The sequence below is a fragment of the Anopheles merus genome, chromosome 2R (assembly GCF_017562075.2).
Source record: "Anopheles merus strain MAF chromosome 2R, AmerM5.1, whole genome shotgun sequence".
Classification (NCBI taxonomy): domain Eukaryota; kingdom Metazoa; phylum Arthropoda; class Insecta; order Diptera; family Culicidae; genus Anopheles; species Anopheles merus.
This window is the reverse complement of record NC_054082.1, coordinates 11312021-11338500: the sequence shown is the minus strand read 5'-3', so window position 1 is coordinate 11338500 and position 26480 is coordinate 11312021. Positions and strand designations below refer to the sequence as shown.

Below are 26480 nucleotides of genomic sequence, written 5' to 3'. Positions count from 1 at the left end.
TTGGTTTTCTTATGTATTTCAAAGGACAGGATCGTGTACAGTTTATACTAATTCGCGTAACTCCGTGCGAAACATATCTCTAAATGTATGCTCGATTGATTCACCATTATGTTTATGGTCGTGCGATTTCATTTGTTTTGCTATATCATCGAACCGTGTACCATCAAATTGCTGTAGAAAAAAATGTATTGCACCCGCACGTGTTTGTTTGTCGTTGGCGTACCTAAACATCGCACACGCGCTTGCATCGCTCGTATCCGCAAGTGAATGCACCAAAATTGATGGTTTGTTCCACACGTGTTTTTTTTTACATTGAATAGAATCGTCTTGTTTTGTTTTACTTCTAATATGTTATGCCGCTTACATCACTACTTTAATCTATACAGTACAACTAGACAATGGTATTAGCGTTACACGACGTTTATTCGAATTACATTCTGTCGCCTAAATTACCATTACATACACTTCTTCGATCCGTTCAATCGGTACAATTCCATTTTCGTTTCTCCTCGTCGGAGCGCGCGTTTTTCTGCCTTTGTTCGAACTTATTAAACTATTAATACTCGTTTTTTTTATTTATTTGACACTATACACATTAAGAGCACACAGCTCCACCACGCTCACTAAACATGATCGCAGATGATAGTAACTAAAGGTGCAATAAGAACAAAGTCATAATTAAAAGCAGTAAAACAAAGAATGAAACAATAACTATTTACTCCAGTCAAAGAGGGGAGATTGCTTAACGCTACTGTACACACGTATCCCATTGGCTGTTTTAAACAGCATCTTTCACCCAGCAAGATTGTGTTCTGCTTTTTTAGTATTGCTTGGCTAGTTTAGAATATTTCCAGCATGTGTTATTACGCTTCTGGCTTTACTTGCTCAACGTTTACTTGGAGCAGCAGACTCAAAGCGTCAAGAACAATTTGCTCTTACCTCCTTACCATATCATCGATGTACGATGTGCGTGCAACGTGATCTTGCTCGATTGGTTCCTGCTTTATCCCTGCCTTTATCAAGTTACACAATATTCTGGAGTACATATATAGTAGATTTCGTTTTTTTTTTTCCTCTTTTCTATTTAGGTGCTTGACATATTTTTTACCTCATCAATTCTTCTACTTACACAATTACTTCGTTTGTGGGGAGGGTACGGAAAAAGGTCATTTGGATTTAGATGCCTGTTCCTCGTGCGTCGTATGTATGATCTTTATCTGATCGTAACGTAACCCAAAACATTTGTAAAACCACAACTAAGACGCACCTTTAGCACACCTTACAAAGTATTGAAAAAAAAACACAGTTCACACAAACCCATCATTAAGAAATGTCGCGCGTGATGCACTTACGAGCATCTATGTTGGTCTCCTGTTTTTTTTTTTTGTCGAATAAGCATGCGAATAGAGTCAAAACACACGCGCGAACACAATACACTAGCATTGTGGTGAATTCATAATGCATTAAAACTAACTACTGACAAAACAAGGTAGGAAAAATAACGGCAAAACTCGCGAAAGAACAAAAAAAAGTGTAAAAGAAACGTTTATTACAATTTCATTTGTTTTATATTTTTATCCTTTCCATCACGAAGTGTGCTCCTCGATTTGGCGCACACCTCACACGCACGGGCATACGCACACACACACACACACACACGCACACTACCCACATCCCTTCGTCCAAGTTTGCTCGTGTCTCCTTAAATTGACCAAATATTGCTGCCCAGTGGGGGGTGGAGGAGGGGAAAGTCCTCTTTTACAGTCCCGCAATTTATAATCATTATTTTATTATTTTTGCATCCTTTCATTCATGTATGGCGCATTTCCGCACTCAAATCGTAGCGCCATAAATGAACAACGATTAACTACAACTTTAGCTCGATTCACTTTTTCCATTTATTTGCCTTTCATCTGCCCGCCCTCCCGCTCGATTTCTCTAACACGGCCATACAACAGTTGCATTGCTGTTGGTTTTTAATACGAAAAGTTCGAGAGAAAATTTACATGAACTTGTGTACGAATACGAATGACGACAATGTGTTAGGCAAATGACAGAGAAAACACACGAGAAACAACAATCTGGTTCCGATGATAGTTTTTTTTTAAATCCTCTTCCTCTATTATACCACATTTCCTCCTTTCGTAGTAGTTTTTGGCTTACATTTATAGTCGCGCCGAACATCGCACACATTCAATCCTCTCCCCATCATCCGGTAGAACCAGAATGCATCTCCATGCACACAAACGACAACGACGACCGGACGAGGAAAATAGCGAGTACATTAACATTACTTTACATGAATATATTACACTGCATGATCGCGGCACGTCATCGCCGGCGACACGATCAAATCAAACGCAGATGGTGTGTGTGGCTCGGTGCTAAATCCTGTGTATGGAGAGAGGCAAAAGGTAAGCCATAAGCCGTTGCCTTCCTTTTATTGTGAAAATGTGTGAGTGTGTGTGTGTGTATGCTCTGCGTCGTTTTCCGCCTTCATTTACTGTAAACGTAACAAAACGCTACACCACCCAGTATAGACCAGGTTGATTCCTGGTTCCGTTCTCCCTTTTTTCTTACAGCAACTTTCTGTCGGATAAAATGATATCTACACTTGGTACTTTTTTCCCATGACTCAGGACGAAAAGTACAGCCATACTAATATAAACCGTGTGCACCTGTGTTCTCCTTTTTGCTTAGTTTTCCGCGCTTCCGTGTACACATCCTGTCCGTTTCGTACTATCTTAATTACACATTACTACCATTATTATTATAATCATTAATATTATTATTAATATAATTATTATTTTAATTATTATTATTATTATTATTATTATTATTAGTATTATTTTGGACGACCGTCCACACAGGGACGACGACGACGACGACACCCAGCCGCAACTGTTTTCTGGCTGTTTATGTTTGTTTTTTTTTTCTTCGTTTTTAATTATATATCACAACTGATAAAGTATTCCCTAAACACTAGTGCACGTTACATTCACGGTGCGTCTCTCCCTCCTTCCGCCACTACTACCTACCCAGAAATTGTAAACATAATATATTGTTTCGTTTATCGTCTTCTTCTATGCTAAACACATTTTTGCTTTGTTTTTCTTTTCCTTTTTTTTTACTTTCTACTACAGGAGCTGTATGTCTAGATACGTTCTACTATTTATAGTATTTTTTTTTATTTCCTGCTAACATTCACACTTCGTCTGCTTTATAGTAATGGTGTGTATGTGTCTCCTCCTTACTTAACTACTCATTCCAATGTCCCATCATGCTGTGTCAATTGCGACAAGGGATCGTTTGATTGTTTCTATACACAAGATTTCTAGTGGTGCCGTTTGCCACAGGAGAGGGCGATGGGCTGTGTTCTGAGTTATTCCATCACTACACCACTAACGCGTAAAGACGTTTGCATCACCGTCCATTCCTTTAAACCGGCCAAACGCTACGAAGTAACGACGCTACGAAGTAACGAAGTACTAGAGTAACGAGTAGCTAATCGAACATAATAAAACTATACCCCTATAGCGATCCACAGCATCATCGTTACACACTTCGAACTACGCTTACCGCTGTGTGTGTAGGGCTAAACTATACATTGCATGATCGTTTGAGTATGGGATGCGTATAACACTTTCTGATTAGTGTAGATTTGCCCCTCTAGTGATAGTCTGATAACATGGGAGTGATCGCTCTTACTCCTAGGATGAAATGAGGGGGTTTGTTTATGTAGCAGAATAGGTGTATAGTTCGTACTCACCAAATCATTACTACTACCCATTTTGACCAGGCACACACACAGCAGCAGAATTCAGTTATCTTCATCTAGCATCATCCCTACGATTTCGGTGGTTTTACGCGCGGTGGCGTTGTGTGGATAATCCCTTTTTTTATTTTGTGTTTTTTTTTGTGTATTTTTGGTAACAAACGCTATTGGTATCGATGATTTCTGTTCTCTGCTGCACCTGGCGGATGCGCAATGGATGCTGTAGGTCTCTGTGTGTGTACAGGGAATAGGGTAACGGTTCTCGTACACGCACAACAACACTGCGGATGTAACGGAGCTAACTAGACGACCGCATTCATTGCCGAGTATGTGCAACACGTCTCGTCAAAACGATTGTTCGATTGTTCTTCGAAAGCGGATGTATGATGGTGGTGGGGAACATCGTGTCGATTGTTCCATGCCTATTATGTTCCCCCTCATCGAATGGAAGGGTATCTGCATCTTTAAAACGGGGTTTTACGCGCTTTACAGTGACTCTTCGAAGGCGGCCATCAAATCACTTTGCATGTTCATATCGATCTGACCAGCCATCTGTTTGCGCGCCGTTGCAAAAGAGGGTAGAGAGAAAAGGGGGAAAAACAAGATAGTAATATACACCAATATGCTTACAGATCACTGCTGAAGGAATGATCCACTTACCGCTTCTCTTCTTCGACGTTCCTGTTCGAGGCGCCGCAGTTCTGCCCGCTTGGCGGCGGAACGATCTAGCGCATGCGGCGTGGTAGGCGTTCCTCCCGGGGATGGACTACCCTGTGGCGATGTTTTAATCTCTTCCACTACTCTTGGCTGGACGGGTTCGATAGGTAATTTTCTGAAAAAAAAAACATAAAATGGGACATACGGAATCGCTTCAGTGAGTATTATACAAAACAACGTGTACACGCAAGGAACTACACCAAACAAAATCCTACACAAAGTACACACGAACACATATACGCGCACAGCATACAAGATATGTATTCGCGCAAATATAAAACCTACCGTCCATTGTTGATCTCTTCCTGCTTTATCTTTTGCTGCTCCTGCTGGCGCTTCAGCTCCTTCTCCGCCTGCTCCTTCTGCGATCGTTTCAGCTCCTGCTGCTGCATTCGATCAAACTTCTCCTTCGCTTTGTTGCGGAACGCCTGGAACGAGTCCATCGACGGTTTCGGCTTGTTCGACGTGGGCGTATTCTGGGGCGACACCGCGGCGGCCAGCGACGACCAAGCACTCTTCGGATCCTGGCCCTTGTTGAACGCGTTCGCCACGTTCCCGCCCTTCACGTCGGCCGGCGGTGGTGTACTGCCCATCTTCTTCTCGTTCGGGTTGATCAACAAATCTTCGATCGGTTTCGGCGTCAGCATAAACTTGCCACCGCCCACCCCCGGTTCCTCCTTCTTGATGGCCATCATGTTACCACCACCGTTGCCGGTTGGCATCATCCCGGGCGGTACTGCTCCCCCCAGGGAGCCGCCGCTGCTGTTACTGTTGTTGCTGCCCGCCTGCGTCAGATCGATCGAACGATCGTGCATTGCGCCGACGTTGCCAGCACTGGCGCCGCTGCCCAGCCCGGCACCGTTGCTACTGTTACTTGCACCCGTCATCAGTCCTGCCATGCTCGCCGGGGCACCTCCCGCACCGACCGCATTCGACTGGTGGTATCCTCCGGCGGCAGCAGCGGCCGCCGCCACTCCCGCCCCCGAACGCATAAAGCTCTGCAGTGGATCGAATATCGATGGCATGCCACCACCCATCAGCGCACTGTTGGCGGCGGCGGCGGCAGCAGCAGCCGACGATGCCATACTGTTCATGACCATCTGGTTCATGCCCGCACCGAGACCCATGCCAGCGCTGGCCCCACCGTTCAGCGGCCCGTTGCCATTGAACTCGCTCGCGAAACCGTTGTTGCCGGAGTGCAGCTGGTTCTGCAGGTGCGCCATACACAGATCCATGTTGGCGGACAGCATGCTCGTCGTGAGGTCTTGCTTTAGCGAGGCGGGCATGTCGTTCAGCAGGTTCAGACCGAGCGGTTCCGCCTTGATCGACTGCTCGAACGAGTTGAGCGTGTGCTCGAGAGGGTCAATGAAGGCTCCGCCGAGCCCGCCATGCCCGTTGTTGCCGGCAGCACCCCCGAGACGGAACTGTTGATTAAGCTGTTGCTGCTGCTGCTGCTGCTGCTGCTGCTGTGCGTGCTGCAGCTGCTGTTGTGGCTGCTGTTGGGTCTGGGTGGCTCCTCCATGTGCCAGCTGCTGCTGTTGCTGCTGTTTGCTAACCTGCTGACTTTGCGTCTGCATCTGCAACGAGGGCTGTGGCAGACCGCCAGCCATACTGGCCAGGTTCGTCATCGCGGCCAGACTCGTTGCAAGCTGGGACGTTGGCGGTAGTCCAAGCATGCTATTGATCAGACCGTTGCTAGCATTCAGTGCACCATCGCTACCGTTCGTGTTGATAACGTTGCTGCTGCTGGTGGTAATGCCGGACGTTGGTGCGTGGGCCGTAACCGGCACCGGAGGAGCGATGCCGTTCGCGCCGAGTGCCGCATTTTGTTGCTGGTGCTGCGTAACAGTGATGGAGTTATTCAAGATAGCACTATTGCCCAGATTATTACTAGTACTGGTGGTGGTGGTGGTGGTCAAAGCATTATTATTCACAGGTAGCATCGTGCTGGTAGTAGTGGTGGTGGTGTTTGGTGATGGTATGGGAGGTGGTAAAGAGAGTTGGTTGCTGTTACTACTACCGATCGGGTTGGGATTGCCGCTGTTACTATTAGTTCCGCTGACGCCGCCGCCCATGCCATTGCTGGTACTGTTTGCCGTACCGCTTGCTGACATCATTAGCGCGTTCGCTAGCGAGTGCGAACCGGCGGCCATCGTCTGCTGCTGCGCTAGTGAAGGAATCTGCAGAAGCGCCGGCACAGAGTCAACCACTGTTGTGGCCGGCGTTTGGGAAAGACCCATCATGCCACCGTACCCCGATGAAACGGCAGCAGCAATGCTTGTTGTTGCTGCTGGTGGATTGTTACCGTTGTGACTGCCGGTGGTAGCTGCTACGCCCATGCTCGATGTGGCCCCTCCGGCACCTGATGAGGAGGTGGAGGAGGAGGTGGTAATAGAGGAGGAGGTTGATGATACCAGCGTGGATGTGGACTGAGATGAGTGTGGCGGTGGCGGTATGAGTGACTGCTGTAGCTGGTTTGCTGGCGTTTGCCGATGCTGCTGCTGCTGCTGATGCGCAGCGAGGTGCATTTGGGAGTGTTGCGGCGGGCCAGCGACTGTGGTGGTCGGGTTTAGGGCGCTGCTGCCGTTAGCCGGAGGATGTTGCTGCTGCTGCTGTGGCTGCTGAGCGGCGGCGTTCGGGAGAGGTGTGATGGTATTGGAGTTGTTGTTCGTGGTAGTAGTAGTGGTGTTGGAGGTGGTGTTTGTGTTATTGGCGCCAGCACTCGGTAGCAACTGCGATACCGCTGCCGTTGCCGATAGTGTTGATGCGGTGGCCGGAGCAGAGGACTGGAAAATGGATTGTGGGTAAGAAATGACAGTCAATATGCATGCTCTGCCCGTGGGGGAAGGTTACATGGTAATGAGCGCGCAAAACGATAATTAACTACTTTCAACACGCGGCCGTAATATTTGCATCTTCTCAGGATAATAAGATTTAGTTTATGTTCAACAAACTTGTTTGTTTTTATTCTTTGACATTAGAGCAATGTGTATTCTTTAGATTGCTAATCACTAAACCAAATTAAATATTTGTTAACTTTACGATCAAGCATGACGCATACGAATGCTTCCATGCGTTGTGATGCGTCCTGTGTGAAACTATTTTTTAGCAATCCTACACGCTTAAGATTTCTGGCACATTACGCCTTTTTTTAATACATATACAACAGCAACAACTCAAAACAAGCATAGCATTACAGCATTTTCAGCGCCGCTCAATGTTAATACATTTATTTGGCGGCGGGCATGAACCGCACACTACTTACCGTATTAGCCGGATTGTTGCCTCCAGATCCCATGGGGGAGGAGGAATCCTTCTTCTTCTTGCGAGGTGGTCGCCCTCCAGCTTCTGCAACACAAAGGAACGTTTAATAATCGTACGTAACCATGACCATGTCCCACAACAAAGCTCAGATTCACAACAATTCTGGAATCGTTCTTTGCTTTCCTTCCTTCCGTGTCAATAAATACCTGCGCTGTGCTACCCACAACCGAACACATCACCCCAACACACGGGGTGTTGTCATGTAGATTAGGTAGCACACGTGTTCCCTTGATCTCGTGTGCTTATTGATCGGAAGTTGATGCTTCAACAAATTTCTCGCAAAGTGTGTATTATTGCGGCGATGCGGCGTTTTTTGAGCTGTTTAAGCCATCGTACGGGGATAGCATTCGATTACAAGAGGGACGACAACCACAAATGTATGCATACTACACTACACCATAATATAGCGGAGCAGCCAACAATCGATATACGTTTTAACAGTTCATTCGCGGGTGCCAGACAGAAGAGGAAACAGAGATAGCGCGATCTAAATAATACAGAGAGTGCAGGGCGCAAAAGCAAAACCACCAAAACCCTTACGGTTTCACAAAGTCTTCCCTCCCCACGCGAACACAACCTGTTGATCTTTCGTGTAAAATAATCTCACCGACAGTGAAGAGCTGCGCATGTAGCATTTTACTTTTCATTTTTTTTATTACTTATATATATTCTTTTCTTTTTGTAGTTTCAAGTTTTACGATTATAATGCTTGATTTTCCATTTATGTTTTAGTTGTGTTGTTGTTTTTTTTTTGTCTGGTTTTCTTTTAATGCAATTTTAGTTCTGCTTATTTTATATGGTCAATCCTCTTTACATCGCATTTGCCAGTTGTGTGTACGTTATACTTTTCAATTTAACCAATGCAAATTGGTGCTGAAACTGAACCCATTATTACCGCTGCAACTGCTCATCGTTTCTGATCGTTCATGTATTTGATGAGGAAAATACTTGAAGAAGCAAATTTCAAATGATTATTTCTAACTTTCCTTCACTAGTGTGTCCCCTTCTCTTTTACCTTCACTGCGCGCATTGTCAGTCAAAAAAAAACTACGTTAACGCTATTGTATCAATCATTTTGTGTCGAAATTTGTAACCATACTTTCCATCTCACCTTCCACCAAACTAACGATCTTTTGTGTATGAGATTGAATGATCCTCTCTCGTCGCAACTATTATATACGTTTTACACCAAAGTTGATTCGCGCTGGCACAAATCAGTTTTTTGTTTCATATATTTTTAACTGTTGTTTAATGCAAGTATTCTGTTTATCTATGATTTTCGTGCTTTTCTTTTTCTAGTTGAACTATTATCTAACACTTTCTCTCGCTCTCTCGCTCTCTCGCTCTCTCGCTCTCTCGCTCTCTCGCACTCTCGCACTCTCGCTCTCTCTCTCTCCTTGTCTCTCGTGTCGTGTGTTAGTTACAACACCGCTGCTCGTGATAATAGTGTAATAAGTTTTCCTTTTTTTTTTCTTAATGCCTGTGGTGTGTGTTATGGTGCAATGATCAGTGGAAAACCAGAACAGTACGCAGATAAATGCAAAAGTCTGCGCGTCATATCTTCTGCTGCAATAGACTACATCTTACAATGTTTGTAGTTGTATCAGTTATTTCGCGCAAAGACTGAAGAACATAACATACACATGAAGAGAGAGAGAGAGAGAGAGAATGTTGATTTTGTGGCGTATTATTTAATCATTTCGTTATAGTTATATGAGTTCTACATGACTACCTTACGCAAGTATTATGACTGTGCACTGTCACAAAGCAACACCATATACATTTTAACCGGGACCCAATGCCTTGGTAGCTCTGAGAACTACGTACCGTTTGTTGCAGCGTCGTGCATTATGTTTCGTTGCATTATTTTTGCAACTTTTCCTACATCTTATCTTGCAACAAAAACTCGAATTGCATTTGTTCGGCCATGGCAAAACAACACTCTTTCAATTGAACATTCTCTGTCCCTGTGTTTCGACGATCATTTCCGGCATGGACAACATGGGAGTAAGTTCTTCGTTCATTACACGACATTCTTTTTCCTGACTTTACTTGCTTGTCTCATGCTTATGCCGCTTCGATCAACAATGAACGGACAGGTCTGAATAGGACGACTTCAAACACTCACACACAAATACACACACATTTTCCAGGCGCGTAATCCAGAAGATGTAAATTACATTGTTTCGCTAGACAGCGCTGCTTCTGCTATTTGTCGTTCGTACATTTCCCTCCTAGCATAAAGTCTGCACCCTACATGTTAATATTTCGCTATGGTTTGTTCAAGAAATGGGTGTATGTGATCCTTGTTGTCCCACACAGCGCTATTTGCAACTGCTAAGCTACCATTAATGCTACAAACTGCGCCATTTCATCATGTATAGCGTGTCACACTATTAGCTGTATATAGATGGAAGTAATGGAAAACCATTGCAAAGAAATCAAAACCAGTTTCTATGTCCTATGTACGATTGATCTACTGTCCATTGCATACCTGTTTCTCTGTTGTGCTTAGTGACTTCTTTACCGGCGTATGTTTGCTAATATATCGTCTTTGTTCGTGCTTAGCATTTCCTGTTGAAAGCTAGACCAACATACACACAGGATTGAACTCAATCATTGTGAAAATAAACCAGCAAAACAATAACCACAGCATATGAGATGAAAGTACAACGGTAAGACAATGCAAACGCACATCATTTGCTTGTTATTCACAAAGCTAACAGACGTAGTCAGTGTGTAACGTAAATCAAGAGACAGAGGCAATACATGAAAACAATATAAAGAAAAACACATTAATGTAAACCGTTCCACCATTTTGTTTTTCCTTGCCCTACTCGCTACTTTCCAGTAATGCCTGTTGAAATGTGTATATTGCAGTGCGCGGCTATTTATACGCCCTAACCAGCAATAACAGCAAAAATGATAATATTTACTTCGGGGGTGTAGCATAAAACGAACGCAAGCGAAACTTAAAATTTACGGTAAAAACAACACAAACATCTCACCTCTCCAATTGGATGTAACAAGAACAACATATTTAGAATAGCTTTTGTTTCTGTTCACAACATATTCGCGCTCTCTTTCACGTGCAAACAATGTGTAATGGGTTTTGGCATTGCCGACAGCCGAATCGTCGATCCTCATTCATTTCTCTCCAATAGGTATTACTGTTATTAGCGAAACGAAATATTGCTTTGTTTCCATTGTATCAACACTTTCTTTTGCAGTTCAAGTTCATGTGAGATGGCTTTGCAAATGTTAAACAATTATTCGGGTATCCACTCAGTACCACAACACAGACATGACACCTGTCATGTCATGTATTTGCAACAGACCTTTGGAATAATATTGGATATATTGAAAAACGTACAACAAACTGTGCATATTCAGCGATCGATTGTTACATATACTCACTAGTGTCCTCTTTCGTCAACCAACACGCCCTTAATTGTGCATTTCATTTGTTTAGGCAAATATACGCGATGTGTTTTTAAAAACTCAATGCAATAGTACTCTTACAAGGATTTTTTTTTTTTCAAATATTTTGAGCTCCAGCAGTGATGGGAAATAGCTTACAGAGGAACGGAAAAAATTAAATGCATTTCTGATATTCTCTATGTTTTCATCCTTTGCTCATCATTCGTCGTCATATCAACGATAATAAATAAAACAAATTTACAACATGCTTTCCTACAAACATTATTTTAACATGTTACACATTGTCTGCATTGAACTATTGAATCGTTTTTTTTCTCTCTCTTTTTTTACTAACACAACGTTTTGTATGGCTCTTTCTTTACCCATTTTATTTAAATGATTTTCCTTCCTACAAAGTATTTTTCCAATTCTATTTCACAGGTTCAGCAATCTGGGGTCAAGTGAAGCACCGGTAGTATGTGCGATGCGATAGTGTTGTGACGGAACTCAACTCGTCGTAGTGTTTAATTGCATAAACCTTTACTCATATTAATTTGCATAAAACAGAACAGATGACAACACAGGTTCGTTTCACAAATAAACAAAACCAGCTCCAGTTGATTTAAGCTACATCATAGCGGGCATTCTCCATCTCCATGATCGTATGTGTGGTTCAACAATGACGATCAACGAACTGTTATGATCGATGGCATCAAACCGATCAACAAGCAGCGAATATACCAGTAGCAAACATGCCCTTTACCTGTTCGCTATGTATTAATCCCTACCAAAACATGTGTACTGTACTCTATGCTGCATGTTAAATAGCAAGAAAGCAGGATCTAACTGGCAAACGTCAATCAGGATAATGGAGGATAAATAATCGTTATAGTTAAAAAAAAACATACACATACATGATCGATTGTTTTGCTAGCATTTTATCTATTGCCCTGTCGAAACGACACATTAATCTACTTTGCAATAATTGGACCAGGATTGAACACCCTTTTTTGCTAAATAGCATAATCGCATTCTGATCTGTATTAGAGTGGTGGTGGTAAAACAGAATTTACAGTAAACACATACCTTTTCTACGCAATTGGAAGTTCTGGTGTAGCACACGGTAGTTCAATTTAGAGAAAAACAGGTTGTTAACATGCGTTCGCGCAGATCGAACTGTTTTCTTCTTTTCCTCTCCTGTTCTCACTTGCTTTCTTTCTCTCACTCTCACTTTCTCTCTCCCTCTCTCTCTCTCTCTCTTACTGTGGTATTTAGGCTTCATGTTTGAGCTGCTATTTTGCATCTTTACGTTTAAGCATTAGCGAACAACATAACACTGCCGCCGTACGCGAATCGCGAAGGGAAACGGATGGACTGAGACACGATTTGATTTGTTGGCTGCCCCACCGCATTACACATTAAACACACGAGAAATTTGTTGAAGATTTGTTGGAAAGCAAAATAAAAGGTAACATAAAGGAGAATACAATGACAAATATTATTATATCTGGATGTGCATATACAATTAGATCGAGGATCGATACACGATAATCCTACATACGCGCGCACATACTGGCGTATGTATATGCACTTCATCATATGCAATCACTAACGTTACGGTTATACGCTATTGGAGGGTTTACTGATTTGAAAAATAACTATAAAACATAAATCATGGTGAAAATATACCAACTGAGCAAGATCTGTTCAAACCCGTCAGTAGGTACAACACGCCCTAAATCTATACCAAAATAATAATGAACAAAAAAATCTTTCATCAGATTAGTCTTTCGGAATAGTAAAGATAGATCATACTATCAATTGGTTAGGCTACCTAATCTGTTCGTTTAGTTACTACACCTTCCTCAAAATGTTTCGAGTTCGTTGATTAGCTGCCGCCAATTCCCCTTCTTTGTTTTTTTGCAACCACGCGCGTCTCACAATGCAAGGCCGTAACGGAAGCTGTATGTAACTTGTTTAAAAACCCAACTATTATCTTCAACACTGTTAGGCCATCTGCTAAAAACTATTGTTCTCTGTCTCTCAATTTACGTCTTCAAACTAAAGCTTCGATGGAAACCAAAATGACATGAGTTTTGCATACTAAATTCAAACTTTCATCCTAAACGTGCTTTTTTAGACACACGTCTGGCCATTTACGCAGTACACTGTTTATCATATCCGCCGCCGTGTACGCGGGCCAGTGTTTCTAATGTGTTATGTGCACGCACATGTTTCGATTGTACATGCATTGTTAAACGCATCAAGATGGACAGCAAGCCAAGTTGTAATTGAAAGACGATGTTGTTTAGTCTGGATTGTTTTAGGGATGGTACCACACAGTCCAAGACAACAAGACAACAATTGCAGCGAATGTTGTGAAGGGTGTACAACATATGATTACTTGACATTGGTTTAATATATGATACTGCAAAATAAAAATAGCTGCCTTAAAAACATCCAAAAATATGTGTTGAAACATGACGGACTGACGGAACCGGTACTCTAATTTGAGCGCATAGTTTGTAAATGTTGTAATTTGGCTATCGTTTTGCTCAGGCGTTGTCGATCAGAGAGCAGCATTACAGAGCCGTTTCAATTATTGCACGCTTATACACAATGTTCATCGCTCACGTAAACGGAACAGTGTTAATCTCTCTTGAAGCGAAGCAGTGCTTCGCGTAACATTCCCGCCATGGATCCGATTTAAAAATTACATCTTTCAGATACTCGAAATGTATGGAGAGTTATACATATCTGCTTTGTTTACATACCTCTCTCTGCATTTATCCATGCAGAACTTGTTTTCCATAAATTAGCAAAAACGTAAGACAAGATATATGAAACAACCGACTATATAATGAATGCCTACAGCCCATCTTCATTCAGAGCAAGATGAATTAGAATATGTTTCTGACAGTAAAAGGGGTTGTACAATCTCCCGGCAAAAACGCACTTAATATTATTATATTCATAACCATTCGTACCTATACTCTCGTTCAGTGCCTGACCAAATCATTGGTCTGATTGAGAGTTCAAACCACTTTCTTGGAAATCGTTTAAACGAAATATACACATGAACATTTCCATATGTTCAAAATAAAACCAACACATCACCAAATGACCTTGTTATAGCATCTCTGCGCGCAACCAGGCCAGCCATTAGAAGATCTTACAAGAAAACTATTTCTTACCAGAGTTTACAAAAAAAAACGCTATAACAAACACACAATAATTCATGGTTCATTTTAATTGAAATGGTGATCCAAAAGTTGATAACCCTACAACTGAACCAGGTTTCCGATTGATTGCGATGCAATCAATACTCTTTCACGCAGTGCTGTACGTTCCAAGAGAGGTGTCACAATTCGCAGCTGATTGTAAGAGTTCATGAAGATAAAGCAGATAGCGGACCAAAAGCATGGATTACAATATTGTTTATGCATAGACCATATAACCACAACATCGACGACAGCAATACTTGTCTGCTTCCGCCAATTGTGTTTTGCTGTTTCATTTTGTACACGGCTTAGTGTTTAATACATACTCGTATGTATTTTCTTCCTATCTATTCATCATTTGCCGCCAAGATGATGGCACCAATTATGTCTTCCCTAAATACTACTGCCAAGTTGTTTTGTGTTTCCAAAATTAAATCCTGTGTTTTTTAAAGTCGATAATTAAAATACCTAACACCTTTGCAAGCGAGCTAATATTCTGCTAAGGAATAGAGCCATCGTGTACTTATTCCTTTCATTACTTTTTATCTGTTGCTATGCATATATGCTCTGTGGAGCTACGTTATAGATATAGCAGTGTCCACGTGATTCATACAACAAACTGGCAGCAGCGTTGCGTACGAGACACCGCGTGGGTTTTCATTCAGATTGGCCAACGTAGTATCCCCGGCTCCATTATAGCAATGGAACTGAGAAGAGAAAACTGTACACTTTTACAACACACTTGCACGGAACTGCTAACAACCAGAATCTATGCTACATATCCCGAAGGAGGTTTTGCAAGGATGGGCCCATCCTTGTTTATAGATCATTGCTCCGATACCTTGCATCGAATAAGGAATCTTAAATAGTGAGAATAAAAACATCAGAGAAAAACAATACTAATCGGTCACTTGCAAGAGGGGGCGGGTGTGAATCTGCTGACTACGGTTGTTTTTACTCTACTGCTCCTATTACCCTCACTGCCCTCTTCAATACCCCACTGTTCCAAGTTTCAAACTGAGTTGGACGATAAGTGCTAAATGTTATTTTACTTTCTGTCACTGTTTCTCCTTTTTTCCTTTTATCATTTAAACACTACAGAATTGTGATTCATTTTGTTTTGTTTTAGAACAAAGAAGATTTTGCCTAACCTGCTTCACTGTCGCTGGAATCACTAGAACTGGAATCGCTTGAACTCGACGACGAGGAATCACTGGAGCTACTGCTGGAGGACATGTTGCCTCCGGAGGGAGCAACATCCTGTTTGTTGGCTTCGTCTACGTACCGCATCCGGTGGTGTCGTTAAAAATGGGTTTTATGAAAACAATCGAGAAAGTACAGAAGAAAGAAAGCAAACACCTGCTATTAGCAAACGATCAACGACCTTTCCTCCGCTTCACGAAGCAGTAGGAGACAGGTGGTAGGGGTTATACAAACTACACAGAAAAATGGTTTACAGAAAGAGACAAGAAAAACAAAGTTTACCCTTCTTCGCGTTCTTCTTCCCAGTGCCTAGTTGACCCGTCACATCCTGGAGCCGTTTTTCCAGCTCTTGCTTTTTCTCCGTCATCTGTTCCTCCTTGGATTTACCAGACACTTTTTTGTCTGTAAAAGATAAGGGAAAATATTATGACCCCCATTGTAGAGCTTACGATCCATCATTTGTTGCAGAGACGGTTAATTTCAGTTCAAGATAGAAACTAAGCAAACGGAATAAATTATACTGTGAAGTGTGACATTCTACTACCATACGACATACGAACAGGTTGTTATGCGAACTATTGCTAAAATTCAACCAAGCTACAGAGAAATTAAGAATGCTTTCGAAAGCGTGAGCTTCTGTATCAAAGATAATCTGCGTGCGCACTGCACGAGATCATGGAGGAGACCTGCGATGGCGTGCCAATGATCTCGCGCGCTAATTGCTACGCTTTATCGCTAATACAAGCGGCTCAATTCAAATGCAAAGATTAGCAGAAGACTAAGAATCTACCAAGAAAGATAACGTACAGAAATGGTAAGTCAAGTAGAAGTAGTAAGTAGGTATAACTTCCAATTAACAGACACTACTGATAGCTAATACTGCAAAACATTGTTTCGTGATCCAGTCACAAACATTTCATTGAATAATAATGGGTATAACCTTTTCGATATTGACGCAGTGAACGTAAAACGTGTCAAACGTAATAAATTATGAAACCGTAATAGTATTGGTGAGTTTCTTTGGGCGTTGCAAATGTGTGAAGTGGTGCGAATAATAAGTATATAAAAAACAACATATTCGAAAGGTGCATGATTACTAACAAAGCAAACGCATTGCCCAGGTGAACATTATTCAATTAAAAAAAAAAGAAGAGACAATCGATGCAAGATTGTTTCGGAAGAGGATAACTAACTGTATTTGTCTCTTCTAAATATGAGCTGTGTAAAACGAATCTAAGAACAAACAATTTAGTCGCACGGCCAACAAGAGCATAGAGATTAAATGAATATTTAACGAAAGAAAATGTGAATGTACATAAAAGAATTTGTGTGTATGTGATCGGTATCTTTCTCAGTAGCAGTGTTTGTTAAGTTGGAAACTTACAGTAAGGCTTACGAGTTTTCTTGCGGAGACAGGAAGCTACGTAGCTTTCCAGCTCTCGTAGCGTTGATGGCTTCAGCGTTTCGAAATCGATCTCGATCTCGTCCGGATTGGAATCGCGTAATGATGGCTCCCGGCTTTGAATTATATGTACAACTCTGCCCAGCTTATCGCCTGTCGAAGAAAGGTAGAAAGGTTAAACATGGACACCCATTGCAAGGTACGCGCGTAAAGACAGCTACGCAAATTTAACAAAAAGTAGCGCTATACTAATGCCCACGAAGAGCTGTTTTTTGTGAACCAAGCAGGAGCTCACACTTACCCGGTAGTTTGTTGATGTCCAGCGACAACTGCCTCTTCTCGTCGTACGACATCGGTTTGGCCGTGTCTTCCTCTTCCGAATCAAAGTTTGAAACGTTCTGGGACGCCTTCTTCTTGTTCGGGGCCCGAGGCGCACTGGTGCCACCAGCAGCGCCTGCGTTCTTAGCGCGCTTTGCCGGTGCATTGGATGCAGCGCCCCCAGCCACACCGCCCGCTTTCGGTGCTCGCTGGCCCTTCGCCTTTGCCTTGGTGGCGGCTGCTGGCATTACCGGGGCCGCCCCTGTACCGCCCATCGGCGGTTGACCCATTACGCCCGCCATTTGATGCATCGCCTTACCGGGACCGTGCGGCATACTGAGACCGGCGTGGGGATCCATCATCCCCTTAATATCACTTGCACCACCGCCGGCCGCACCGCCCGGTCCGGCAACAGAAGATTTCTTTTTGTCCTTCGACTTCTTCTTCTGCTTCTTCTTCAGCAGTGCCTCCTCGGTGAGCTTTCGCATGCGCTCCTGCATCTCGAACAGTTGCTTCTCGAGCAGCTTCAACTTCTGTGCACACTCTTCGTCCGACTCGCTCTCATCGTCGCTGTCGTTCGAGTCGCTCGAGGACGACGGTTCGCTCTCCTTGCACGGATGGTGCGGGGCAACGTTGTTTACCGGTTCGTCCGGTATGTTGGCAAGCCGCATCTCGAACACGTCCTGCAGCTTCCGGCCCATCGCGACCACATCATGATCTGGCGGGTTGTACTTGTAGCAATTGGTGAATATTAACCGAACGTCCGCGGCAAACTCCGGCGCCGACTTGTACTCCCGGTTGTCCATTTTTCGCTTCACCGTGCCGAGGTCCATCGGTTTTTTGATTATGTCGTGGTAGTCGTGCAAACCGAGCAGCTCCGCGTCGACCGGTTTGTAGAATGGCCAGGCGTAACCCGAATGCTTCTTGGAGAACAGCTCCTTCAAGATTTCATTGCACGACTTGAGAGCGTCGGACAGCTTCTCCTTATTCTTCGGCGGATACTGCGACGAGCTCGAACCCTGGTGTGCCATCGGTGACATCGGATAGGCTGAGGTTTGATAGGGTGCTATGTCCTGCAATTCGATGGTAAAACGCACCACAAATAAAATGAAAGCAAAACACTTCATTAGCCATTGCGCAGTTCCAGCAGGAGATGTGTGTGTTTGAGTGTGTGTGTGTGTGTGCTGTAAACATTAAAGCCCCCATTGCACCTTTCACCCCATTCCATCCCTTTCACAATTTAAAGCAATAAAATAAATTATCCCGCTTACCTGACGGCCCGATTCCCTTCGAGTGGCGATCTTGGCAGCGTTCGAATCCATCGGCGTGCCATAGTGCGGATCGAACACGGTTGCTGTCGGGGTCGTGGTGTCTGCCTTTCTCTTCACACCCTTTTTAACCTTTGCCGGCTGCTGGGGCGGCATCACCGTGTCCAGTCCGGGCTGCGAGCTGTTCACCATGTACGGCGGGTTGGTGGGCGCGCTCGGTTTGCTGACTACAGGCGCGCCGATTGGGTTGCCCATGGCATTGTGCGGTGTGTTTACGGCCGCCACAGCAGCGGCTGCCGCCGTCAGTGCCGCAACGGCCGCGTTAGGTCCTGCCGTCGTGGTGGTGTTTGTGCTACCAGGCACAGTCTGGGGCGGCATGGTACCGATCGGGGGCACACTCGGTGCGACCACCGTCGAGGCGGCACCCATCCCCGGGGGAACAGCGCTCAGCGGGGGCACGCTGGACGAAACCGCCGCCCCAAGGGCCGATCCGGGCCGGGCCCGTGCGGCAGCAGCTGCTGCCGCCGCCACCGCCACTGCATTCGCGCCAGCAACGATGGCCGCATTCGGGGCGACACCGGCCGCTGCGGCCGCGCCCGTTACCGACGTGTTACCGACCAGCGTACCGGGTGGGGCCAGCGAGCGGGGCTTCTTCTTGCCACCCTTCGGCTGCTGCACCTCCATCTCCGTTTCGTCCTTCGGCATTAGGGAGACCTTCGTCAGGAACAGCTTCTCCAGCGTTTGGGCCATCACGACCACGTCCTCGCCCGGTTTGTTGTAGACGTAGCAGTTGGTAAACATGGTGTTGAAGTCCTGTATGCATTCTTTGCTCGTCCAGTAGTAGTTGTTTTCCAACCGCTTCTTGATCGTGCCCAAGTCCATCGGCTGCTTGATGATCTTGTGGTAGTCGGGCAGATTAAGCTTCTTCGCGTCGACCGGCTGCTGGAAGGGCCAGCTGAACTGATGCTTCCACACCGCCTTCATGACGGTACGGAGCAGAAAATGAAGCTGATTCGTTAACCGGCCCGGGCGCTCCGGCGGTGGCATTACTGGCGGCTGCACGATACCGTTCACCGGCTCCACCACGGGCTCGTTCCTTGGCGGCGGTTCGTCCATGCTGTCGACTGTTGCCGGCGCAGGGGGCACAATACTTGCCTGTGTGGATGGGTGAGGAGAAATGAGTTGTATGTGAGAAAAGGTTGCCATCATGTTGTTTGCGAATGATGGCTACACTGTCGTTCTGTCGCAACCACCGTCGTCCCACTTACCGGTGCCGCTGAAGGCGTTGACGATCCTGACCCTTGCTGCATAGTATCTGGACTAAGCCTGAAACCGAATTCCTCGTTAGCGCATAGATCATAGTAGTTTTCACTCCACATTTTTTCTCATAACAAACTAGCCCGTACGGAGGTCGGAAGTTTAGACATGCTAAGACTTTGTTCAAACTTTCTGTCTTTGATTGATGGAATGTAAAAACAACGGATGTGCTAAACGCTGTCAGCTGTGTTTCAGTTTCTAGCAAAATAGTACAGTTTAAAATATGTTTCTATAATAGCAAGTTGCATCATCGTGCATAGGCATTTACTGTGATCATCCTTTCCCGAATGTAGCCACAGATGAGCTGGATTGTCGGATTGAGGATCTTGAGCAAAATCATTAATACATTGTCTTCTCATTAGCGATCAAGGATTTTCAACATTTCCGCTCAGTTCTTTACTTCCGCATCAAATGACCGCACAAACACACACACACACACACACATACACTCCCACACATGTCTGTACGCACACATTGCCATGCCACGCCATGTACACTCCTTCGAGATTGTCTCTTATTGCCATACTTTTGAAGGTGGGAAGGCGAATTAACGAGCAACACGGGGACACTCACCACCGGGTACAGAGTCAACGACAAACCGCACACACACACGCACACATCAATAAATTACACCTTCTTTTTCCGTCTAGCGCTGTCGTCGTCGTCGTCTTTTTGCCTCACCGTCGCCGGAGCAACTTAATGACACTTTTCAAAACCTGTCTCGATGGTGCGCAGCACCTCACGCGCGGCGGGAGGGTAGCAGAGGGATTCATGATGATGACGCGATGATGAACACCCGCAGAAAAAAATGGTAGACGACAAACGGGCGCGCAATTTAGCAGCTGCGAAACACGGTCATCGTATCGTCCGTCGCCGTCATCCGTGCCCAGTTCAGCAGCACACACACAAAACGCACTGCCGTAAACATACACACACACACGCCGCAGATTACAACAAGCGCCTGCTGTCCATCGAAACGATGCTTTTGAACTACGCCGTGAACGAAACGCGCTACACAAAAGAATCGACACGGGCGGGGGTGATGGTATGGTGGGGCGACGGCGCAGTCGTCTCTCGGGCGCACCGGGTGAAATGAAGCGGAAAGTGCAAGAAGCAAATGAAGAAAACCCCGCCGCCGTGCACCCTGCCTGCTAGCGCTCTCGCACACTATTTCCTCTGAACAACGCCAGCGCGCACACTGAGATCCGCGAAAGATCAATGTACACTCAAGGTCAAGATCTTGACAAATTATTCCAACTTCACAACGCTGGGTCGGCCCGAAACCGTGTCTACTCCATCGCTCACTGTTCGGCCGTATTCCGGGCCACACTTTGCACTCGGTTTCGGTGGCAAGGGAAGCACTTTTACCGCAAATTTTTCACTATTTCCCAGACGCCACACACAACTTTTCTCGACCGTCCGTACAGCACCAGCAGCATTAGGCGGCAGCAATCGAGCAGCAGGCGTTAGCGTCTTTTTCTTGGGCCCGTTTTCGCCTCTCTCACGCGCGCGCACACACACACGCGCACACGATGTTCGCCACTCGCTCTGTGCGCCCTATCCGTACAATGTATGTATGTGTGTGTGTGTTTAAAAGGGAAAAACCAACCTCTTCCCTATCGCTGTTGCAGTGCCCTGGCTGCACCAGCAATAGCCACACACCACTGGCCTTTCTTCATCATCCACACAACAGCACACACACACACATCCAAAACCACAGCTAACTTCATTTCAGGCGGGCTACGTGATCTCACCACACCGCACCAATACTATCACCACAGCAAGCGCGATCGTCTGTCTCGTTCGACCGGGCGTACACCGTCGTCACACACATATCTACGTCATCCCGTTTTCGCTCTCATAGCACACAGCAGCACCCGTGCCCGTGTTTGAAGTGTGTGTCTTTTTCTTCTGAATCCACCAACTAGCGAAAACCCAAGCTACAACACTCCATTATTGCGCGCTTCATTCCACTCTCACTCACACTCACGAGCGTGCACACGCGCGCATGTACGGTGCAACCTAATAACTGTTGGCATCTCGCTCTCCACCATAAAAGCCACAGAGTTTGACGACGCGCCAGCCTCACATGCAGCCCTTTTCTCGTGTATGTGTGTGTGCGTCCGTAGCCGTTTTCTCACTCATTCTCTCCCACTGAGCGACCTGTGCCTTTTTATTTTTCTTCCAACTACTGAGGGACCGGAGAGACTGACTGGTCCCTACATTCATGCGGTGACGGAACAGACACACCGACCACCCCTGTATGTGCGTGTGTGTTTGTGTCTAGGGTCTTTTTGGTCTACCCCCTCACCAGCTATCACACGCCATTCGGCGTCTCATGTCTAAAACCACACACAGCATGCGCTTGCCGGCAATGGATATACGGCTCCTACTGCACTGGAGAGAATGAGGGCGCACTCACTGGACAGACAAGGACAAGGTACGTGTGTAGCGCCACAGCCAACCGAGAGTAGGCGATGAATCAACCGAGGCTAAGAGGTTCACAGTTCCTCAACTACACACATCGTAGCAATTCGTTCGTTTTGTACCCCCGAAACGGTTAATTCTGCGGCTGGTGGATTAGAGTCCTTTAGGTAATCCATTTACATAGCACTGCATGTAGCGTACATTTGACATTTCGGTCCCATTGTGCGGTGCACTCACTGCGTAACCTACATACATACTAAGCTTAACATTACATCCTCCCTACACAGAATTTAAGATTCCCACCGCTTGCTAAGCCCCTAAATTATGTCTCGCCTTTCGGTCAACTTCCGATTCCGTACTTCGCTACAGTTTGTTATGAGAAGATGTGTTATGTGTGGAAATGTCCATCATCACCGCGAGGATGCCCGTGTGTTCCCGGCATCGGCATACGTACCGTTTAAGGTTTCAAGGATTGCTGTCCAGTCAGCTGTGTACCATCACAAACACCTCACAGTTCTGCAGAAACCTGTCAAAAGAGGGAGGAGAGAAAGTGTGATTAGAAATCGTTCATTTGCTTCTTCCACACAAGCACACACGAGATTTTGGGCGCGGTGATGATAGATTTTTGAAAGACATTTTTAATAATTTATAATCCCAACTAAACACAAAATTAGCTACATTAACGAGTTATCATTCTTTTAATTATATAGTTTAAACACTAGAAGTGTATGATTGCCAGTTCGTAATCATCAGTGCTTAGGTAAAGAAAAACTATGAAGTACTGGTTTTAGTCAGTACAATGATCTTTCTTTTATAAATCTTAATAACAACTACTTAACGAAAATCCTGCGCTTAAATATTACGTTGTTTTTGCTGTTAATTTCAGCCGTTTTGAAAACCTATATGAAACGTAATTCCTCCATCCATATCCCCTAAACCGCATTAAGCTCTCCGCACAAACAGTTGCTGCTGGCACGCCACGATTGGGAAACGTAATAATCTTATATAACTTATATTCGCATGCCTGCATGTGACGAATAAATTCATCTCACCGCCCAACCCAAGAGCAACATAAATATTTTACATTCAAAAGATGATGAAAACCCCCATCTTTATCTTTTGTTCATCCAACCTCTGCCGATGTTTAAAAATTATTCGCAACCAAATTCCACAAAAACCCCGATGCCACATTTATCCCGAACGAACAAACGCATCTAGAATGTTCCATTGCCCTTTTTTCCGTTCGAAAGCCGTCGTCATCTCCCTAACACACGCTGCTGCTGCCGCCGCCACCGTCGCCTGCTGTGCTGTTGCTGTGTTCACGGGGGCACAACACACGGTGTGGTGAATGGGATTTTCTTCATGACACACACGCTCAGACGCAGGAAAGAGACGGAGAAACCCCAGCGAAATCGGAAGTGAAACACAACGCACCACCACCAGCAGCAGCAGCAGCAGCAGTAGCAGCAGCAGAAGGCCAGACGCAAAAACCGCTACAGTGCACGGTGGTGTGTGAGATAGCTGATGATGATGATGACGGTAGCCAACCTTCACATCACTCGCTTTACAGCGCGTTGTTCCATGGACTGTGCAGTGGTAGTAGTACTAATGCCTGTCCCTCTTGCTCACTTTATCGTTCGACTATATTCTCTCTCACACACATATACACACATTCGAACGCAACCATGTACACGCACACACACTCCCAAACGATTTGCACGAAGGTGTCTGCGCGCGCGCGCGCGCTCGCCTACAGTTTGTGCACACTTGTGCTTCCTCATACACACACTATCTCTCACCTACAACGTCACGGTGTCCGTAAAGAAAAGAAAGCCATCAATGCGTATGAACATGTATGTCATCTACTTGCGCTTGCTGCTGGGATACTACACAATCGAAATAATTCCTTCCAACCCCGCTCAAAAACACACACGGGTTCTACCACCGTCAAACAAATTCATCTTCAAGCCATGATGCCGATCCTTCCGTAGAGCTTTTCGTCCAGCTACAACAGCCGCACGGATCGGATCTTTCAATCGGATACAATTTTTCCCATATCACAAATGACTATTCGGGAACAAATGCATGTTTTTTATCTCTTTCCCCAAGCCAAACATGGCGGGCGGCGTACGCGCATTACCACACCACTAGAGCACAGAGAGAGGTTAACAGTGTCCCTCTAGTGTGAGCCTCTACTGCTACTGCTACTGCTGCTGCTGCTGCTGCTGCTGCCGCTGGCTAATAGGCTACCCCCTTGTGGCAGCCAGTAGCACCGTGGGGCAAACTTTGCTTCGACTTTTTCGCACCTCACTGGCCATTTGCGGTCCGTACTGCATCGAAATGGATCACCTCCCAGCCTTATAATGCGTTTGTGCCCATTTACCTGTGCTTTCTGTGCAAATTTCCGCATGAAATTCAGGTTGAAAAATGCGGCCCGAGCACAACACAAGCCACACTGCTGAAAACGTTTGAGAAAACTTCCACTGCTGGCACGGGTGACGCTTCGGGTGGTCTCGCTTTCGCGTCGCGCGCGCAGTATGCTGTCGGTTCTTTCACACTCTCGCGCGCGCATACACACACTCTCTCTCGCTCTCTCGCTCTTTCAGGGTGCTCTCGAAATTCGCACCCGTCCGGAGCGCGACTAGTCCGGCGGCTCGCGTGTACTGGTATTGGTGACAGCGCGCATTAACGTTTGCAAGTCAGCGTAAAATTCCAGCCGCCGAATGCTGCTGCTGCTGCTGCTGCTGCTGCTGCACTGCCAGCATATCTCCCACACGGGCGAAAAGTCACACTTCTCCCGTGCGCCGGCGATGAAATCGGACTTTTTCCACAACTGGCCAAAGCTGGTAGGCTCACACGCACAACGGGCGAAAGAAATACTAGCGAGAAAGCGCGACGCGACCGCCGTTCGTACCAGTATGGCGTCTGTGTCGATCTGCGCGAGTCCCGCAGGTCCAGCAGGAGGAGGTTGAAAATTACATTAATTTCTCCAGAGCCTACTACGCTGCGGCACAGTCCAATTTCTGCCTCCCTCTGTCTTTGCTCGCTTTTTACCCGCAGCGGTTGATTGCCTTTCCACCAGCAGCTTTTGATTTGCCTTTATTTTTCTACCACGGCTGTCCCTGCACAGCTCTCAATATATATATATATTCAACTCTTTCGCGCCAGTGGAGCACACCAGCTTGGAAAACAAAATGGCTGCCTGATACCTCGGAGTCGAGCGTTTTGTTCCCAAGAGCCGACCGACAGCACTCAACACACACACACACATATACACAGGGGGACACACACGTACACACCACGAATCGAATGCTGTCACGCACATGCACACATCAGTGGTTGCTCCGTCGTTTTTTTAGAAAGCGGAAGAAGCACCCACCCTCCCGTTCGAGGGGACGGTGGACATTCCCTGCACCACTTCCTTCTTTTTCTTTTTTTTTCGTTATGCTTCCTGCTGAATGCACTGCGAAACACCTTTTCCTTTTCGTGGGCGATACGGTGGTGTTGTACAGAAACAAGAAGAAACACACCCTTTATGCTTGCAACAATCTCTTTTGTTTTTCAAGATTCAGATCTTTTTATTCAATCAGTACCACGCTACTACTTCAGTGAATGAACGCTATAATGTAATTCGAACACTATTGCACAAGTTTAGTTCACTGGGAGTCGAAGGTCTGGCAGTGCACGATAGGAGCAGTCGGACGGATTTAGGGGATATGGGGGGAGAGGGGCGAACGATACAGCTCGTTTCATTAGCACTTGCGAGACGGTTCAAGGTTTTTCGCTTTTTTCTCTCTTTTCTTCGCAACTGTGTCTTCCTTTCCAACAAAATCAACCAGCACACTCCCACCAGACTCTACGTACGTAGCATTATTCCCCGCAGCTCATACAAATCCAGGTATCGAACGATATTCACCGTTTTGTTTTCGGATTTTCTACGTGCCGTTACAGAGACATCGAGAGTTTCACCAGTCTTTTCTGCGAGAAAAAGTTAGTCACGATCGCAAGACGGAAATGCTAAATAATGGGTGTGTTGGTTTTTGACACTGGCACACTGACGTGTGTCACTGACGTTCGTCTTTTGGCCA

At 45.5% G+C, this 26480-nt stretch overlaps 1 protein-coding gene across 7 annotated transcripts; it reads right to left on the bottom strand.

The window, feature by feature from the left end:
• On the bottom strand, positions 1-26417 carry LOC121588179 (homeotic protein female sterile-like). 7 transcript variants are annotated; one of them, XM_041905859.1, is made up of 12 exons: positions 26309-26417; positions 22847-22918; positions 19917-19974; positions 18652-19803; positions 17364-18453; positions 17045-17215; positions 15943-16062; positions 15609-15734; positions 7758-7840; positions 4778-7278; positions 4436-4607; positions 1-4327 (listed from the first exon to the last, which is right to left on the bottom strand). In XM_041905859.1, the coding sequence occupies exons 3-12, from the start codon at positions 19956-19958 to the stop codon at positions 4262-4264; spliced, it is 5523 nt and encodes a 1840-aa protein (XP_041761793.1). In that variant the 5' UTR covers positions 19959-19974; positions 22847-22918; positions 26309-26417; the 3' UTR covers positions 1-4261. The 7 variants fall into 7 exon arrangements, with proteins under 7 accessions (XP_041761793.1, XP_041761794.1, XP_041761792.1 ...); XM_041905860.1 differs by having other exon boundaries at positions 26257-26413; XM_041905858.1 differs by lacking the exon at positions 26309-26417 and adding an exon at positions 24776-25283.
• Positions 26418-26480: the final 63 nt, after the last annotated feature.